General features: G+C 45.1%; 1 protein-coding gene across 1 annotated transcript in view; it reads right to left on the bottom strand.

Annotated features, from left to right (window-relative positions):
- SIRT1 (sirtuin 1) overlaps nt 1–21,212 on the bottom strand; it is a 496,870-nt gene that overhangs the window by 320,628 nt on the left and 155,030 nt on the right. Inside the window, exon 4 of the mRNA XM_069240513.1 lies at nt 2,379–2,531. Within this exon, the coding sequence (XP_069096614.1) occupies nt 2,379–2,531 (153 nt within the window). The remainder of the gene's footprint in view (nt 1–2,378; nt 2,532–21,212) is intronic.

Here is a 21,212-nt window from a genome sequence, read left to right as displayed (position 1 = left end):
CTCCCCGTCTATCCGTCTGTCTCCCCGTCCGTCTGTCTCCCCGTCTATCCGTCTGTCTCCCCGTCTATCCGTCTGTCTCCCCGTCTGTCTATCCGTCTGTCTCCCCGTCTGTCTATCCGTCTGTCTCCCCGTCTGTCTATCCGTCTGTCTCCCCGTCTGTCTCCCCGTCTCCCCGTCCGTCTCCCCGTCTCCCCGTCCGTCTATCCGTCTGTCCATCCGTCTATCCGTCTATCCGTCTGTCCATCCGTCTATCCGTCTGTCCATCCGTCTCCCCATCCGTCTATCCGTCTGTCCATCCGTCTATCCGTCTGTCCATCCGTCTATCCGTCTGTCCGTCTATCCGTCTGTCCGGCTCCCCGTCTGTCCGGCTCCCCGTCTGTCCGGCTCCCCGTCTGTCCGGCTCCCCGTCTGTCCGGCTCCCCGTCTGTCCGGCTCCCCGTCTGTCCGGCTCCCCGTCTGTCCGGCTCCCCGTCTGTCCGGCTCCCCGTCTGTCCGGCTCCCCGTCTGTCCGGCTCCCCGTCTGTCCGGCTCCCCGTCTGTCCGTCTCTCCATCTATAGAGATCTCTCTCCATCTATAGAGATCTCTCTCTTTAGAGATCTATATATCTATATCTTTAGAGATCTATATATCTATAGGCATCTATATATCTATATCGGATCTATATATCTATATCGGATCTATATATCTATATCGGATCTATATATCTATATCGGATCTATATATCTATAGAGATCTCTCTAGAGATCTCTCTCTCTATAGAGATCTCTCTGTCTATCTCTCTCTATATATCTAATGATCAAGATCTACCGATATATATATATATATATATATATATATATATATATATCTAGATCCCTATAGAGATCTCTATATCTCTATAGATATCTTCCAGTCGCCTGTGACCAATGACACTTTAGCCATTCCTACCATTCCTACATGGGTTTCATGCGTAAACATGCATGTGGGGGTTAGAGGAGTTTGGATGATATTAGTTTCCCCACTTGTCATAGACTATCCCTTCTGGTAAACGTGAGTTTACTCTGTAAGTGCCTGGATTCCCCTGGTGACTAGCATGACCTTAACTCCCCCAGTTTTAGTCTTACCCCATAAGGAATGTTTCACTTATCCTGTAGTGTTTTCTTTCATGTGTGTAAGTGCTGTGTGACTGCAGTTGTATTGCAAGATCTTTGCATGTCTCCTAGATAAGCCCTGGCTGCTCATCCACAGCTACCTCTAGAGAGCCAGGCTTCTAGACACTGCCTATACAACATTAATAGGGGATACCTGGACCTGGTATAAGGTGTAAGTACCTTAGGTACCCACCATACACCAGACCAGCTTCCTACAGTTAGAGTTTTATGAAAGGGCTTTTTTGTCAGAATGTTGACTTATTAGTGACCTATTCCAGCGAGGGAACAAGCTGGGCTGTGGCTTGGTCTATGCCGGGTTATAGTATTCAGATTACGAGTCATGTCACTCAGTGTTCCTAGAAGAGTAAGTGCCTCTTTTCGAAGGCTCTTTTTGCAGTCAGTAATAATTGCCTGTAACAACTTAGGTACTTCACGCAATTTGGTTAGTATTGCTGAGTGGTTGTACAGTATATTTCCTATAGATTATTTTTTATATTTTATTGAGTCAATTACTACTCCATCATGCATTATTTTGTTGATAGTAGTGATGCTGCTTGCTGTTTCATGCATGACCTCAGATAGGGCATCTAGCTTGGTTGACTGGGAAGTTAAGGCAACGGCAGTAAAGCTCAGAGTCCTACAAGGATATCTTACAATAGCAAGCACTTGTTCAGTAGGTGGTGTGTCATGTAGATCACAATTACATTTTGGTTGGTCAGCAGGAGATGGATTTGTACATATAGAGCTTTTCAAAGTAATTTTAAGAGCGTCTGCTGGATTTAGGAGAGCAGTGGCTAAGGGTTAAATGTCCTCTAGGTCATCTTCATCTAGCTTAAACAATTCATAAATATTTGACACATTTCCTTCAAGGTCTGTGGCAAACAGTCTGACAAAAAGTAGAAAAAAGTCTCCCTCTTCAGGTAAAAGTTTTATACTGCTTAAAGAAAGAGCAGGTTGTTAGCAATCTTCAGGCTCTTAATACCATTGCAGCTGTAGAGGATACGAGTTACAAATACCGTGGTACAGGTATAGGAGACTTGAGAGAAAAAATAAGTAAGCAAGTAAAGTGATATGTTGGACCAAGTGGCAGACAAATCTCATGGCTTTGCCTATCAAAGAAGCACACATCTAAATAAGGATTAGATTAATATAAAAGAAATACTCAATGGATAAGGTGAGTTGTAATCTAAGCAAATGAACAGCACATCTATCTTCATAAAGTGAGAAGAACATGTTTTCAAAAGTACCTTAGCAAACTTGAAAAATGGCCTTGGATCCCTTTTGAAGTAATCTATATCAAACATTGCTTGAGGATCCGGAAGGTCGGGAAAGTCTACTGCAAGGCGAGCATAAATACCATCTCTAGATCTGAAGTCAGGTATGCCACAGGAAACAGACACCTGCAAAGCATATGAAATAATTTGCTGCTTAACAATGATTTTTGACAACACCAAGAAGGCAAATTCAAATGAAGATTCGCAGGTCAATAAAAGACAGCCAACCCAACAGTTTTTTCCGTGAACTGTGTTTATTACTTACCATCCCAGTGACAGTTGGAATCCTTTTCTGAAACGTTTTCACTTTTTTAAATTTATTTAAAGCCACTGAAGAACGACACATCAAAAGTAAATAGATGTTAAGTTACACAGTAATAACATGAATTTGACACATGGCACTCACACATTTGATCACTAGCAGGGTAACCCAGGCAGTACAGGCCATAATGGCAGAAAGATCACCTTTTGGTAAGCTGCAGTACAAGTAGGCAGGTGCAGGTACCAGTGGGCTGAGAGTTCCTTAGATCTATTAAACCCCAAATGCAGCCCTGAGGGAGCAGCATACAGTTCTGCCATAGCCATAAATATGACTGGCTGCAGAGCAGAAATCATCAGCTTGGGTAATGTTTCAAGGCGCTGAAGAACTGGAGTACTTTAGAAATTACAGTGTCATAAATGCTAGTAAACCTAGGCGTTTTCAAAATTTTTTGGAAAATAGGCTGCAAAATTAATTTTTGACCACACTAAGAAAAATGGGGTGCATTAGAATCTCACCTACCCTGACCAAATCAACTCTTCTCTGGGCAACATGAAGCCAGTATCAAATCATAGTTTTGTGTTTTATACAGTTATTGTCTAATGTTTCAGATGCACCATCCTAGGTGTGGAGGGATCACCTGCACATTTTGGAGGGACGTAGGATGAGCTCCTGGTAGAAGTAAGGTAATGGCCGTCAGTGTGTGCCCGGTCTTTAGCTTATTAAAAAACAAAAAAACAAAAAAAACAAAAAAAATCAAGTGTATTGCTTTACAGTAGAGCTTGCTAAACCTGCAAAAAAGAGCTTACAATGAAATAAAGGACAATGCAAACTGGTTTCCATACACTAGTAATAGTAACCTTATAAAGAGAGGTACTGTCATCCTGCACACAAAAAGTAGCTTTACCACAATAGTTATTGACATACACAGTAATGAATCGCTTTTCAGCTACTGCAGAACACAAGAGCTCCCATTCCAGGTGTCAATAGTTCATCCAACCCCATTTCTTTGCATTCTTTGAGTTTACCATTTATGACCGAACATGTAAAACTACATGTACCAGAATACAAAGAAAACTATTGCTTGCAAATCCAATGGATCTGGCTTGCATTTTTAGTTTATAAAACCAGATCTACTGGTTTTGCTAATGCTGCTGGGTTTGCAGAATTTGTTTTGCCACAGTAACTCCACCGTAGGGAAGCTGCAGCTCATGCAGGACCTTGGGACCACCCCAGCAACTATACAACAAAAGAATGATGGTCTAAAAGAATGAAAATGTCACTTACCCAGTGTACATCTGTTCGTGGCATCAGTCGCTGGCGATTCACATGTTCTGCATAGCTCGCCATCTGGTGTTGGGTCGGAGTGTTACAAGTTGTTTTTCTTCGAAGAAGTCTTTCGAGTCACGGGACCAAGTGACTCCTCCTTCTGTCTCCATTGCGCATGGGCGTCGACTCCATCTTCGATTGTTTTCCCCGCAGAGGGTGAGGTAGGAGTTGTGTTGTAGTAATAGTGCCCATGCAATGGAGTGACTAAGTATGTACCTATTTAAGGTTAAAATAATATATATACAAATGTACAAAGTTGAAGCTAACTTCCGAACTGCTACAGGCTCCCGGGGAGGCGGGTGGGCACATGTGAATCTCCAGCGACTGATGCCACTAACAGATGTACACTGGGTAAGTGACATTTTCAGTTCGATGGCATCTGTCGCTGTAGATACACATGTTCTGCATAGACTAGTAAGCAGTTATTTCCCAAAAGCGGTGGCTCAGCCTGTAGGAATGGAAGTGGTTTGAAATAATGTTCTTAACACGGCTTGACCTACTGTGGCTTGCTGTGCGGATAGCACGTCTACACAGTAGTGCTTGGTGAACGTGTGTGGCGTAGACCATGTGGCTGCCTTACATATTTCTTGCATTGGGATGTTTCCTAGAAAGGCCATGGTAGCACCTTTTTTTCTGGTTGAGTGTGCCCTTGGTGTAATGGGCAGTTGTCGTTTTGCTTTAAGGTAGCAGATTTGGATGCATTTAACTATCCATCTGGCTATACCTTGTTTTGATATTGGGTTTCCTGCATGAGGTTTTTGGAATGCAATAAATAGTTGTTTAGTCTTTCTGATGTTTTTCGTTCTGTCAATGTAGTACATTAATGCTCTTTTGACATCTAATGTATGTAGTGCCCTCTCAGCTACGGAATCTGGCTGTGGGAAGAACACTGGTAGTTCCACTGTTTGATTTAGGTGGAACGGTGAAATAACCTTTGGTAAAAATTTAGGATTAGTCCTTAGGACGACTTTATTTTTGTGTAGTTGTATAAAAGGTTCTTGTATTGTAAACGCCTGAATTTCGCTTACTCTTCTTAGAGATGTAATGGCGATGAGAAATGCAACCTTCCAGGTTAGGAACTGTATTTCGCAAGAGTGCATGGGTTCAAAAGGTGGACCCATGAGTCTTGTTAAGACAACATTTAAGTTCCATGAAGGAACAGGTGGTGTTCTTGGTGGTATAATTCTTTTAAGGCCTTCCATGAATGCTTTAATGACTGGTATCCTATATAGGGAAGTTGAATAGGTAGTCTGCAGGTATGCAGATATTGCTGCAAGGTGTATTTTAATGGAAGAGAAGGCTAGGTTAGATTTTTGTAAGTGAAGCCAGTAACCCACTACATCCTTTGGAGTTGCGTGTAAAGGTTGGATCTGATTATGATGGCAGTAGCAAACAAACCTCTTCCATTTACTTGCATAGCAGTGCCTAGTGGACGGCCTTCTGGCTTGCTTTATGACTTCCATACATTCTTGGGTAAGTTGTAAGTGTCCGAATTCTAGGATTTCAGGAGCCAGATTGCTAGATTCAGCGATGCTGGATCTGGGTGCCTGATCTGTTGGTTGTGTTGTGTTAACAGATCCGGCCTGTTGGGCAATTTGAAGTGGGGTACTACTGATAGGTCTAGCAGTGTTGTGTACCAGGGTTGCCTTGCCCAAGTTGGTGCTATTAATATGAGTTTGAGTTTGTTTTGACTCAATTTGTTTACCAGATAAGGAAGGAGAGGGAGGAGGAGGAAAAGCGTAGGCAAATATCCCTGACCAGTTCATCCATAGGGCATTGCCTTGGGACTGCCTGTGTGGGTATCTGGATGCGAAGTTTTGGCATTTTGCGTTCTCTTTTGTTGCAAACAAGTCTATTTGAGGTGATCCCCAGAGTCTGAAGTAAGTGTTTAGAATTTGGGGGTGAATTTCCCATTCGTGGACCTGTTGGTGATCGAGAGAGATTGTCTGCAAGTTGATTCTGGATCCCTGGAATAAACTGTGCTATTAGGCGAATGTGGTTGTGAATTGCCCATCGCCATATCTTTTGTGCCAGCAGGCTCAACTGCGTTGAGTGTGTCCCCCCTTGTTTGTTTAGATAATGCATTGTTGTCATGTTGTCTGTTTTGACAAGAATGTATTTGTGAGTTATAATTGGTTGGAAAGCCCATAATGCTTGAAAAACTGCTAGCATTTCTAGGTGATTTATATGCAGTTTTGTTTGATGTACGTTCCATTGTCCTTGTATGCTGTGTTGATCGAGGTGTGCTCCCCACCCTGTCATGGAAGCATCTGTTGTTATTATGTATTGTGGCACTGGGTCTTGGAAAGGCCGCCCTTTTTTTAAATTTATACTGTTCCACCATAGAAGCGAGAGGTAAGTTTGGCGGTCTATCAACACCAGATCTAGAAGGTGACCCTGTGCTTGTGACCATTGTGATGCTAGGCACTGTTGTAAGGGCCTCATGTGCAGTTTTGCGTTTGGGACAATGGCTATGCATGAGGACATCATGCCTAGGAGTTGTAATATCATCTTTGCTTGTATTGTTTGTGTTGGATACATGCGTTGTATGATCTTGTTGAAATTTTGAATTCTTTGTGGACTTGGAGTGGCTACTCCTTTTGTTGTGTCTATTTATGGCTCCCAGGTATTGTTGTACTTTGCACGGCAAAATGTTGGATTTTGCAAAGTTGACGGTGAAACCTAGTTTGTAGAGGGTTTGTATGATTTGATTTGTGTTGTGTAAGCACTTTGTTAGTGAATTGGTTTGGATTAGCCAGTCGTCTAGATACGGGAATACATGTATTTGCTGCCTTCTGATGTGTGCAGCCACTTCTGCTAGACATTTTGTAAAGACTCTTGGTGCGGTTGTTAAACCAAAAGGCAATACTTTGAATTGGTAATGTATTCCTTTGAATACGAACCGTAGGTATTTTCTGTGCGATTGATGTATTGGTATATGGAAATACGCGTCTTTGAGGTCTAAGGTTGTCATGTAGTCCTGTAGTTTTAGCAATGGTAACACTTCTTTTAGCGTGACCATGTGAAAGTGGTCTGATTTGATGTAGGTGTTTAGTATTCTGAGGTCTAGGATTGGTCTCAGTGTTTTGTCCTTTTTTGGTATTAAGAAGTACAGCGAATAGACTCCTGTGTTTGTTTGTGTGTTTGGTACTAATTCGATTGCATTCTTTTGCAATAGTGCTTGAACTTCTATTTCCAGAAGTTCGGAATGTTGTTTTGATAAATTCTGTGCTTTTGGTGGTATGTTTGGAGGGAATTTTAGGAATTCTATGCAATAACCATGTTGGATAATTGCTAAGACCCAAGTGTCTGTAGTTATTTCCTCCCATGCTTTGTAATAATGACCTATTCTTCCCCCCACTGGTGTTGTGTGGAGGGGGTGAGTGACATCTGAGTCACTGCTTGGTTGTAGGGGTTTTGGGGCTTTGAAATTTTCCTCTATTCCTAGGGAATTGCCCTCCTCTGTATTGGCCCCGAAAGCCTCCCCTGTACTGTCCCTGGTAGCTGGACGGTGTTGCCTGCGAGGTGCTGGCTTGTGTGGCCTGACCCCGAAACCCCCCTCTAAAGGGTGTCTTGCTGAAGGTGCTGTAGGTTCCTCTGCTCTGTGGGGAGTAGAGTGCGCCCATGGCTTTAGCAGTGTCAGTGTCTTTTTTTAGTTTTTCGATTGCCGTGTCCACTTCTGGTCCGAACAGTTGTTTTTCGTTGAATGGCATATTGAGCACTGCCTGCTGTATCTCTGGTTTGAAGCAAGACGTTCTTAGCCATGCGTGCCTTCTAATGGTCACAGATGTATAATTTGTTCTTGCAGCTGTGTCTGCTGCGTCCATAGAGAATCGTATCTGGTTATTTGATATGTTCTGTCCTTCCTCAACCACCTGCTTTGCCCTCTTTTGTAGTTCCTTGGGTAGATGCTCGATGAGGTGTTGCATCTCATCCCAATGGGATCTGTCATAGCGCGCAAGTAGTGCTTGAGAGTTAGCGATGCGCCACTGGTTTGCAGCTTGTACTGCGACTCTTTTCCCAGCTGCATCGAACTTGCGGCTCTCTTTATCTGGGGGTGGTGCATCCCCAGATGTGTGGGAGTTGGCTCTTTTCCGAGCTGCTCCTACTACGACGGAATCTGGTGGCAGCTGTGTGGTGATGAAAACAGGGTCTGTAGGAGGTGCCTTATATTTCTTTTCCATCCTTGGCGTTATTGCCCTACTTTTGACCGGCTCCTTGAAGATTTCCTTTGCGTGCCGAAGCATGTGTGCCGAAGCATACCTGGCAGCATAGGCAGGCTTTGGTAGGAGCTGTGGGTGGAGGAGAGGGTGTTGAATAAAAAGTCATCCTCGACTTGTTCTGAGTGGAGGTTTACGTTGTGGAATTGTGCTGCTCTAGCCACCACTTGAGAATATGCTGTGCTGTCTTCTGGTGGTGAGGGCTTTGTTGGATATGCCTCCGGACTGTTGTCCGACACTGGGGCGTCATACAAGTCCCAAGCGTCTTGATCCTGGTCACCTTGGCTCATGGTGGTGTGAGCCGGGGAATGTGACGGAGTTTGTGCTGGTGAGACGTTAATTACAGGTGGAGGAGAGGGTGGCGGAGTCACCTTTTTCACCATTTTTGTTTGTGGCGCCTGGTCTGTTTGAAACTCCAGTCTCCTTTTTCTCCTAATAGGGGGAAGGGTGCTTATTTTTCCTGTTCCCTGCTGTATGAAAATACGTTTTTGCGTATGGTCCACTTCGGTGGATTGCAGCTCTTCCTCAAACCTATGCTTTCGCATCTGAGAGGACAGTGATTGCTCCTCTGTATAAGAGCCTGGACCTGGGTCGGTTACGGGTTGTTTCGGCACCGAAACTCTGTCTGTATCTTTTTTCGGCTCAGAGGTGGCTTTTTTCTTTTTTGGAGTCGAAACCTCTCGGCGTCGATCTTCGTCGGTGCCGCTGTCTCGGCGTCGAGCCGTTTCTACACCGCTATCTCGGTGTCGTTGCTTTTCTCCAGCACTTTCTCGATCCCGAGAAGGCTGCGTGCCGGTGTCTCGACCGGAGTCGGACGATCTCGGCACTGTTTGGGCCTTTTTCGGTGCCGATGGTCGGTCACCGACTTTATGGGTGGAGCCATGGCCTGGTGGCAGTGGCGTCCCCTGGGCCTTGTCACTTTTCTTGTGTGTTGTTTTCGACGTCTTACTCACGGTTCTTTGATCGTCGAATTCCTCGGAGTCCGATTCGTGGATCGAAAAGGTTTCTTCTTCCTCTTGTTCCTCGAACTCTCGGTGCGCTGTCGGCGTGGACACCATCTGAAGTCTCCTGGCTCGACGGTCACGGAGTGTCTTTCTGGACCGGAACGCGCGACAGGCCTCGCAAGTCTCCTCACTGTGCTCAGGTGACAGGCACAGGTTACAGACCAAATGTTGGTCTGTATACGGGTATTTGTTGTGGCCTTTGGGACAAAAACGGAACGGGGTCCGTTCCATCGGCGTTGTTCTACACGCGGTCGGGCCGACCAGGCCCCGACGGGGGATCGAAAACTACCCCGAAGGGCACCGGAGCGCGTCGATCTTCGATGCGGTGTTGAATCTAACTACGGCGATCCCGAACGCAACAATACCGACGAAAATCTTCCGATATTTACTAACTTTCCGTTCCGAAACTCGGAGCGACAGGAACACGTCCTAACCCGATGGCGGAAAGAAAACAATCGAAGATGGAGTCGACGCCCATGCGCAATGGAGACAGTAGGAGGAGTCACTCGGTCCCGTGACTCGAAAGACTTCTTCGAAGAAAAACAACTTGTAACACTCCGACCCAACACCAGATGGCGAGCTATGCAGAACATGTGTATCTACAGCGACAGATGCCATCGAACACAGACACATGACACTTTGACATCCTTCGCAATTCATTTGTTTTCCCAATAAGTGTTTTTTTTGTTTTAAGTACTTTACTGTTTATCAAGCCATGTATGAGAAAGAATTTGTGAATACGTTATAATTGAATGTCTACCTCAACAGTTCCACATTGCTCTCTATCAGCTCTATCTACACCCAAAGATGTATATGTTGTGCCACCCTTAATAGTGGTGTGCTGATTTTTTTCAAAGGATAACCAACCCTGGGGTTCCTGTATTTTCTCTCTCTCTTTTTTTTTTTTTTTTTTTTTTTTAAAGTGGCTTTTCTCGTCTCTGGCGTAAGCACTACGAAGAAGCAGTCACGTGTAGATACAAGTGGACAGCAATTCAATAAACACACCTGAACTGTGAAACTGAGTAGTGATAAGAGCATGATACACCTTTGTGCTCTACAGCGCAAGGCTTGGAGTACTGGGTCTGTGGTTATGTAGGAAAAAATAGTAAGAGTGTCCAGTAGTCAGACTGGGTCTTTCTCTCACACTGTGAAGAGTACAGACGGGTAAAGTCAGGCATATAGAGGACAGCCCCTAAAAAACACTGTCAAAACCAACAGGTCTCAACTTTGAGAATACTGGTTCTGCCAATGCCCTTTGTTCAAGCTATACATAGTTTTCCTTTAGATTGCGCTTGGAAGGTTCACAACATGTCCAAAAGTGCAAATACACTGATGTGTAGTCACTGCATTAGAGTAAAAGGGAACAAAGACATCACTCTCTTCCCACACAAATCATCTTTTACACATAAATAAATGAATTATTCTGTGGAAGGAGGTGACACGTTCATACAGGAGAAAAAAAGTGCTTCTGTTTAGGTCTTAACCCAAAGTGCCTCTCCTCGGTAAGTCCAGCACATGCACTGCCACATGTATTTACATATTAGTTGTGATAGATGTGTCATTCAGTTAACATCACACAGTTTGCCTAGGGACTCCTGTATAAGGAGGATTGTTGAATTAGTACCTTCAAAGCAGTGAGTCCACTTCTGGGTATTAAACATTCCTTGGGATATTGAACTTTGCCATTGTTTTTTAAATTCTTTAAATATTTTTTATCAAGCTTATCTGAATTATGTTATTTTCATTTTGTTGTTCTAACTGAAAGAAGTTTCTGGTTGACCTTGTGTACGGGTTTGAATTGGCTTTACATTGAATGCGAAAGGACCATATTCACCTGTTAAGGAACTAGAAGATGTTTTAATCAGGGCAAAACAACTCTAATGTGCCCTAGACAATTTTGCTAGACAACAATGATGATTTAAAAGCTGGTCTTCTAAACAACGATATCGCCTCTAATGCACTTCGAGGAAAGTATTGTAAGGCCTGTTTGAGTTAAATGTAGACAATAAGGCAATGCTTATTCTGGGTGTGGACGATATAGGGTGAATCTTGCTTTCCATTCCATTTCCGTTTAAACCTGTAGGTCTTCACCCCGGACTTCTCTAAAATTTCCTTGCAGTCTTCTGAGATGCTTACAGGTAAAGCCGAAAGTTTAAGGATTTTGAATCTGGATAAAGTACTTGACTGGGGTGGGTTGTCAGCAGATTGGGAATCATTGATGTTGAATGTGATGAGACTGACAGAAAAAGTAGTTTGGTTAATCAGTCCTGACTGGGCCATCTTGGAGCTACTAATATTACCAAACACAGTTCTCTCCTCTTTTTGTTAAGGGCTTTCGGAACTATGGGTAGAGGGAGCAAAAGCATAGGCAAAGTTTCCTGACCATGCTATCAAAAACTTTCAGCCATGACCCTTGTTGTTAATGCCAGACTGCGTAATATTAGCATTTCCTATTCTGAGATGTCATGCACAAATCCAGTTTCAGTTTGACTCAATGACTGAATATATTGGCTAGAATCATGGTTCAATTCCCATTTTTGACAGGTGCTTGTCCTTCTACTCAACTTCTTGGTTGTGTGACCTGGGCACATGTTCAACTTTTAGCTTTAGTTAACTCCTGTTTAAAATGTGGGTTTCCTTGGACAATGCCTGATATTTTGTGCCACCTGGTTTGTGTATATAGTGCAATGCTGCTGTACTCTTGGTGTGCTGAAAAACCTGTTATTTTTGGAAGAAAGGATGGACACTTACCACCACAGATTTCAGTCCTAATAGCTTTATGTGGATGCTAAACTGACTTGGAGACCATTTCAAACTTATTTCCAGATCTTGTAAATGAGCTCCCCATCTTTCTAAGGAAGCATTTGTTAAATAAATCTTTCATCAGGTTTGACTTTCCTGCCTAAGATCTATTTCTTGAATGTACCATGGAAGAGTAGCTTTCACTTGTGGAGTAACAAAATGGTTTCTTACCTTTTGCAGCTTCATGAGTTTTCTGGACTCACATGCTGTGCATTATTCCACCATCTAGTAGTTGTGTTTTAGTATTATTTCTTTTGTGTGTGTGTGTGTGTGTGGGGGGGGGAGGGGGGGGGTGTGGAGAGGGGAGAGGGGGTTAACCACTGTTTGGTGCTAATTCTGACCCCTGTGTGACATTGGATGGCACCCCAGAAGTTCCTGTGTGTGGTCTCCATCTTCAGAATCTTTATTTTCTTTGTTTTTCTTCTTCCCACCTTGTAGCTTCTTATCCCATTTCTGGGGAGATGTGCGAGTTGCATGTGAATCCAGAAAACTCTTCAAGATACAAAACTACTTCTACAGGTAAGAAACATTTTCGGTTTGCAACATGAATCTTTTTCTGGATTCACATGCTGTGCATTAGATTATACAGTTGTGTCCCCTTCTTTGGGCTGGTTGGGAAGAAATGTGGATGAGTTGTCAAATATGTATTGTAGTACCTTCTGACCCACTTATGCTTATTTGTTCATCTGAATGTCCATACAGTTGGGTTTTGCAAAGGTGTGTGGCAATGCCCGTGCAGTTGCAGCGCACATTTCCTCAATGTGTATGTTTGCTAGATACGCCAGTGTGGCACCCTTCTTTCTGGTTGAGTGTGCTTTGGTCACAAAGCTGTTTCCAAGCTTTTGCATAGCAAGTATGGTTGGTGGCAACAACCCATCTGGAAACGGCTGCCTTAGATATTGGTTGATTTCTTGTTTGCTTTGGCAAATGATACGAAAAGCTGGTTTCCCTTGCAAAATTCTTTGGTTTCCTGCAAGTAGTACATTCAAGTCTTTCAAACGTCCAAAGTGTGTAGGGCCATTTACGCTTGTTTTTGGTTCCCAAAAGAAAGCCAGCAGTAATATGCTTTAACGTGAAACTGCATCACCTTTGGTAGGAAGTTTGGATTAGTTCTAAGGACTACTGTCTATGGGGATTTGCAGTTACATCTCCTGGACGGTCAGTGCTTGTAATTCGCTAACTGTGCATAATGATGTGATTGCAATCAGGAAGCTGTTTTGAGGGTGATGATTCTAGGTCTGCTTTGTGTATGGGTGTGAATGGTCCTGTCATTAGCTGTGTTAATTCAGTATTCAGGGTCCACAAATGTGTTGGTGTTCATCTTGGTGGTACCACCCTTTTTGATCCCTTTAGGAATCTCCCTACTACTGTTGATGTAAAGAGGCGTGTTCCCGATGTGGCCCTAGTGTAGGCCACTATTGCTGCCAGATGTACCTTTAGTGATGCATAGGTAAGGCCACTGTCTAGCAGGTGGGCAAGGTATATTAATACTGTGTCTTGATGCATCGGAGTCCATTCTATTGTAGGCTGTGCACCAATGAATGTATATTTTCCATTTACGAGAGTAGCATTTTCATGTGTTTGGTTTCCTTGCTTCCCTTAAGATTTCCACTGCCCTTTGAGGAAGTTGTGGGTGAAAGAATTTCAAGTATTCAGGAGCCATGTTGCTAGATTGAGCATTGCTGGCTTTGGAAGATATACTTCTCCGTGTTGAATGGTCAGTAGGTCTTTCACTGGCTTCAGTGTGATCATTTGTCTCCTGGACACTTCCAGTCAAACAGAGTACCAGGTTTGCCTTGCCCATTGGGGGGCTATGAGGATGAGTTTGTTCCTTGATTGTCTGGCCTTCTCCAGCACCATGTTAAGGGGAGCTGATAGAAAAGTGTGTACAAATTTTCCTGACCAATATACTGACAGGGCATTCCCTCTTGACGTGGGGTGAGGAAACATGGAGGCAAAGTGTTGGCATTTTGTGTTTGTGCTGTGGTGAGCCCAAGACGTTGAAGACCCTTTGGATGACCTCTTGTTTTATCTCCCACTTGTGTGAGCTGTGTCCTCCTCTGCTTAATTTGTCTGCTACTGTGTTGAATTTTCCTTGTAGGTGAATTTTTGGAGGGTTATTTGATGTTGAATTGCCCAGTGCCAAATGTCTTGGGCTTGACAGGGTGAAGAATTTTGTTCCACCTTGTTTATTGAGGTAGAACATTGTGGCTGTATTGTCTGTTTCTATCAAAACCCTTCTATCTGTCAAGTGCGCTTGGAAGGCTTTTAGGAATAAAACAACTGTTTTTAACTCTAGGTAATTGATGTGTTTCCCTGTATCTGAGTTGTTACACCATCAATGTACTTTCAGGAGGCCGTTCTAAGCTCCCAAACCCTTGTGTGATGTGTCCATTGCTGAGCTCACAGTTGAAGTTGGTGTCTTGAAGGGCCTCCCTATGCCTAGGTTTTTGGATTCCACCATTCTCTCCCTCTGTACTGTTGCTGCGACAACCACTGGATCCTTCCAGCGGCTAGTGACCATTTGTTGCATACCCATTCCTGGATGGGTCGCATGTGCAATCTTGCATGTGGGATCAATGAGATGCATGATGCCATCATGCCCATGAGCTTCATGACAGTCCTCACTGTCAGCGACTGACCCTTCTGATACAGGCAAGTGTTTCTCGATGGCCTCTTCACTCTTTTGGACTGGATATGCCCTTGCCTTCTTGGAGTTCAATGTGGCTCCAAAGAACACCTTTACTTGCTCTGGTTGAGGTGACAACTTTTTCTCATTTATAGTGAAACCCAGAAGTTGTAATGGGTGCATGACTGTTTGCATGTCCCTTCTGCATCTGCTCCTTGACTGTGCTTTACCAGCTAATCATCCGAGTATGGGTAAACATGGATTCTTTGTCTTAAGTGTGCTGCACTGCTGAGAAGACCTTGATGAAGAATCTTGGCGCATACTTTATGACAAAAGGGCAGCACTATGAATTGGTAGTTGTAGGAAGTTGGCTCTGTATGCACTATTTCAAAGTAAGGAATAGTATGCACAGAGTCCAAGGGTTCCCCTTAGAGGTAAGATAGTAGCAAAAAGAGATAATACTAATGCTCTATTTTGTGGTAGTGTGGTCGAGCAGTAGGCTTATCAAAGGAGTAGTGTTAAGCATTTGTTGTACATACACACAGGCAATAAATGAGGAACACACACACACAGACAATTCCAGGCCAATAGGTTTTTGTATAGAAAAATATATTTTCTTAGTTTATTTTAAGAACCACAGGTTCAAATTCTCCATGTAATATCTCATTTGAAAGGTATTGTAGGTAAGTACTTTAGGAACTTTGAATAATCACAATAGCATATATACTTTTTACATAAAACACATAGCTATTTTAAAAGTGGACACAGTGCAATTTTCACAGTTCCTGGGGGAGGTAAGTTAATGTTAGTTCTTGCAGGTAAGTAAGCCACCTACGGGGTTTAAATTGGGGTCCAAGGTAGCCCACCGTTGGGGGTTCAGAGCAACGCCAAAGTTACCACACCAGCAGCTCAGGGCCGGTCAGGTGCAGAGTTCAAAGTGGTGCCCAAAACGCATAGGCTTCAATGGAGAAGGGGGTGCCCCGGTTCCAGTCTGCCAGCAGGTAAGTACCCACGTCTTTCGAGTGCAGACCAGGGGGGTTTTGTAGGGCACCGGGGGGGGGCCGAGACGACAAGTCAGCACAGAAAGTACACCCTCAGCAGCACGGGGCGGCCAGGTGCAGTGTGCAAACACGTGTCAGGTTTTCAATAGGTTTCAATGGGAGACCAAGGGGTCTCTTCAGCGATGCAGGCAGGCAAGGGGGGGGCTCCTCGAGGGTAGCCACCACCTAGGCAAGGGAGAGGGCCTCCTGGGAGTCACTCCTGCACTGGAGTTCCGATCCTTCAGGTCCTGGGGGCTGTGGGTGCAGGGTCTTTTCCAGGCGTTGGGATTTTAGAGTCAGGCAGTCACGGTCAGGGGGAGCCTCGGGATTCCCTCTGCAGGCGTCGCTGTGGGGGTTCAGGGGGGACAACTTTGGTTACTCACAGTCTCGGAGTCGCCGGGGGGTCCTCCCTGTAGCGTTGTTTCTCCACCAGTCGAGTCTAGGTCGCCGGGTGCAGTGTTGCAAGTCTCACGCTTCTGGTGGGGATTGCAGGGGTCTTTAAAGCTGCTCCTCTGGAAACAAAGTTCCAGTCTTTGTTGAACAGGGCAGCTGTTCTCAGGAGTTTCTTGGTCCTTTTAGAGCAGGGCAGTCCTCTGAGGATTCAGAGGTCGCTGGTCCTGGGGAAAGCGTCGCTGGAGCAGTTTTCTTCCGAAGGGGGGAGACAGGCCGGTAGGGCTTGGGCCAAAGCAGTTGGTGTCTCCGTCTTCTCTGCAGGGTTTTTCAGCTCAGCAGTCCTCTTCTTCTTAAGTTGCAGGAATCTAATTTCCTAGGTTCAGGGGAGCCCCTAAATACAGAATTTAGGGGTGTGTTTAGGTCAGGGAGGGCAGTAGCCAATGGCTACTAGCATAGAGGGTGGCTACACCCTCTTTGTGCCTCCTCCCAAGGGGAGGGGGTCACATTCCTATCCCTATTGGGGGAATCCTCCATCTGCAAGATGGAGGATTCCTAAAAGTCAGAGTCACTTCAGCTCAGGTTGCCTTAGGGGCTGTCCTGACTGGTCAGTGATTCCTCCTTGTTTTTCTCATTATCTCCTCCGGTCTTGCTGCCAAAAGTGGGGCCGTGGCCGGAGGGTGCGGGCAACTCCACTAGCTGGAATGCCCTGTGGCGCTGGAACAAAGGGGGTGAGCCTTTGAGGCTCACCGCCAGGTGTTACAGCTCCTGCAAGGGGGAGGTGATAGCATCTCCACCCAGTGCAGGCTTTGTTACTAGCCACAGAGTGACAAAGGCACTCTCCCCATGTGGCCAGCAACATATCTTGAGTGTGGCAGGCTGCTAAAACCAGTCAGCCTACACAGGTAGTTGGTTAAGGTTTCAGGGGGCACCTCTAAGGTGCCCTCTGGGGTGTATTTCACTATAAAATGTACACTGGCATCAGTGTGCTTTTATTGTGCTGAGAAGTTTGATACCAAACTTCCCATTTTTCAGTGTAGCCATTATGGAGCTGTGGAGTTTGTTTTTGACAGACTCCCAGACCATATACTCTTATGGCTACCCTGCACTTACAATGTCTAAGGTTTGGCTTAGACACTGTAGGGGCACAGTGCTCATGCACTGGTGCCCTCACCCATGGTATAGTGTACCCTTCCTTAGGGCTGTAAGGCCTGCTAGAGGGGTGACTTATCTATACTGCATAGGCAGTGTGAGGTTGGCATGGCACCCTGAGGGGAGTGCCATGTCGACTTACTCGTTTTGTCCTCACCAGCACACACAAGCTGGCAAGCAGTGTGTCTGTGCTGAGTGAGGGGTCCCCAGGGTGGCATAAGATATGCTGCAGCCCTTAGAGACCTTCCCTGGCATCAGGGCCCTTGGTACCAGGAGTACCAGTTACAAGGGACTTACCTGAATGCCAGGGTGTGCCAATTGTGAAAACAAAAGTACAGGTTAGGGAAAGAACACTGGTGCTGGGGCCTGGTTAGCAGGCCTCAGCACACTTTCAATTCAAAACATAGCATCAGCAAAGGCAAAAAGTCAGGGGGTAACCATGCCAAGGAGGCATTTCCTTACAGTAGTGTTTTGTCTAACGGGACAAATTGAGGTATTTCTTGTGACCTTGGTTCATGGGGATAAGTAGGTATACATCTTTTAGATCTAAAGTGGCCATGTAATCTCCCTCTTCAACAGTGGGATTACCTCTTGCACAGCTGTAATTCTCAAGTGTTGTGTTTGAATACATTTGTTTATAAACCTGAGGTCCAGGATTGGTCTTAAGGTTATATCTGGTTTTGGAACTAATAAATGTGTTGAGTAGCTCCCCACGTTTTTTTCCTCATGTTTGCACATGTTCTATGGCTCTTTCCAAGACTAGTTCTAGCAATACGGTGAGTTGTTTTAGTTCCTCTCCTCTGAATGACTTCCTTTGGGGATCTTTGGAGAGACTGTTTGGTTAATTCTATGCACTATCCGTGATAGATCATATTCAGGATCCATTTGTCTGTAGTTATGTTTTCTCCACTCTGGAGAAAGCCATGGATTCTGCCTCCCACTGATATGGGTTAGGTGTCCTTGGCCTGGGAGTCAGTTGCTTGAAGTTCCAGTGCCCTTGGGGTGGTGCTCCCTTGGTCCAAAGGGCTACCTCACTGGGTGTTGCCATTGTTGGTAAACCTGTGGTTGTGTGGCTTGGAGAGAGGAACCCCGATGTTGGTACCCTGTATCAAAGGCTGCCCTATTAATGGCCCTGCTCTTGCTGTTTCACTGTCCTTTATCTGTTGCAGAGTGTCTACTGCCTGCACAAAAAGAGTCCCCTGTGAGGGTATGTTTATTATGGATGCCTGTACCGCTGGCTTGAGCCCTGAGATCTTAAGCCAGCGTGTCTTCATAGGATGGTTCCGTGCACATCTGTCTGCTATCTGAGGCATCTAGTGCTGGCTCTTGGCATATTTGTAATACCTAGGGGGGGTGGAGAGGAAAGAAACTGCAGCTCTGCTGCAGCCCGCTAATCATTTGCTTATTATCCTTCAGATTCCATGTCCAGGATGCCCAAATAGAAGATCTGAAGACCGTCCTGGGCATGAACTAGCTACATTCGCGCCAAGGTTTGTTACTGCGGCATTAAGGCACTGGCAATTGCTGCATGTAACTTATCAGGCCTCTCAAAGCCAATCTTGCCCGAGCAACAAGGCAGACTCAGCTGAACATGCAATATGAACTGGGCCACCGGCTGCTCTCGAGACTGGCACAGACTGAGGGGATATAGGCACCACACGACCTGGAGCTTAGTATCAAACATTGAGACGGGTGGCGCATGGCGGACTTTCAAGCGGCACTGCAAAAACAGCACTTGTCACCACTATGAGACAGATCATAGAAGGCTTTTCACTGTCCCGCATGCCGAATGCGATCTGAGCCAGGTCTGGGGAAGCAAGAAGCGGAGCAGCCTTGCGGCTTATACTGGTGCATATTCCAGAGCTCTAGAGTGCATGCCAGGAGGGGAGCAATGTGAGCTGAGTTCACCTACTGATTTGTGAGAAAGGCCAATTCTGCTCAGATCCCTGACCAGCCCTGACGGCCAGTTGGGACCGGAGCATCCACAGCTGTATTTGCTGGAGATAGCTGGTCGGCCTGAAGCCTGGTCCCAGCAGATACTGAGGTGAGCGCAGACGCACTGCTCCCTCTGGCTACTTAACACACACACCAAAGATGGACACAAACCTGGGCCCCCTGAGTAACAGGCAACCCAGCCGACTCCTATTGCCCCACGCCAAAGATTCAGACCCCAAACGAGTTCTAAGGCAGCATCTGAGGGCAACTGATTACTGCTAGTTTGCAAGGAGCAGGCTATTACATTTAAACTACTATCTCATGTTGCCCCCAGTGCTCCTGCACCGTATTTAACTAAAGGGGTGAGATCACACAACATCTAGATATTGACTCTCATTTCTCTCTCTCAATTCACTCCAGCCTGGCCTCCTTTCACCCTGGGGGAGCTCAAAGCAGGACATTGAATTTCCCCCACCACCCCCAAACCTTGGAAGGTTGTTGTAACAGAGGGTGAACTTGGCCAGCCAGTACTAATTAAGAGGAGCGCTTTTGACTGACCGTGTGACGGATAGACTATAAGGTCTACTATAAATACCCATTTGAGACCTCCGATTCTGTAAACTGGAATATTGCTGCACATCTATATAACTTCAGAGCTGCAAGGACCAGATAAACGATCTCTGCTAGAGAGGAATAGCATGGGCAAGTTACCTAAAAATGAGACAAACCAACTGAGAGCCTCCCTGATGGTCGGGGCTGGGAGATACTGCAGAGACTGGAACACAGAGCACTGCAGCAATGAGGCCCAAACTTAAAGTTATCCCCCAGGCAATTACCACAACTAGAGAAGCCCTAAAATCCAAAAATGACACATTCAGTGCTGAATTTGGGACACTAAAAGATGATCAAAGCCAGCTAGCAGAATGTTTCATAACTGCGGTTTGACACTGTCCGAGATCCCCTCTGGGCTTAGCAGAGTCAGGGAGCGACTGACAATGATGGATTAAAAAAAAAAAAAAAGTACACACAATTGAACAACGTGCAGAAGAGGCACTTGGAAACAAACCAGAGTCACTGGCTGATCCTCTATAAAGATATCAGAAATACCAATATATAAAACAATATTTGACAGATAATATTGGGACTGCAACTAAAAGAGATAAAGAATGGGATGCTTTTAAAGTAGTCCTGAGAGGGTGGTGGACGGACCATACTTATGGAAGTCACTGCTGCTGGAAAGGACTAAAGGCTCCTGGAACAAAGTAGACTAGAGTCTCCAGTTCTACAACCAAGCCCTATCAGAAGCAAAAAAGAAAGTGGATGAGCAAATAAAATGAATCCACTGCTTTGATTATTAACACTATATGATTAAGGCCCACTCAACACAAGATAAATCCGGAAAATTATTAGCTTGGCTAACATACCTTACTAAAAGAGATGCCTCCATAGCCGAGATAGAAACTGATTCAGGTACAAAACTTCATCGGCAGATCAATATTAACCGAGAATTCTACACATAATATTCATTCCTATATAAAAGCAGGACATGAGTTTCTTCAGCTGAAATCAGTGATTACCTCTCGTCACTGCCTTTCCCCTCAATCTTCTGACGAAGCCCAATGACTGGGTGGAGATATGACTCTACAAGAGGCGAGGGCTGCAATCAAACATATGGGAAGGGGGAAAATCCTTGGCACAGATTGCTTCCAGGTGGAGTTTTATGCCCCCTACACAGACCATTTGACACAGGTACTTGTCGAGCTTTACAAGAAGGCTAAAACCACTAGGTGTACTTCTGGATACTATGAGAGCTCTTGTGCTCCCACTACTAAAACCAGGAAAACCACCTCAAGATCTAACAGCTAATCACCTCTTGTCAATATTAAGCGTGGACTTTAAGATCCTAAGTAGGATGCTGTCCTTCAGACTCCTTCCACACATGACCAAGCTGATACATCAAGATCAAACAGGATTCATCCCAGGTCGGAACCCAGAACTGAATGTTTGTTCCAGGATCAGTAGCAATCTCCAGATTTTAGACTTGTGC

Source organism: Pleurodeles waltl, chromosome 6 (genome assembly GCF_031143425.1).
Source record: "Pleurodeles waltl isolate 20211129_DDA chromosome 6, aPleWal1.hap1.20221129, whole genome shotgun sequence".
NCBI classification, from domain to species: Eukaryota; Metazoa; Chordata; class Amphibia; order Caudata; family Salamandridae; genus Pleurodeles; species Pleurodeles waltl.
Note: the sequence above shows the minus strand (reverse complement) of the source record. Positions and strands in the feature narration are given on the sequence as shown.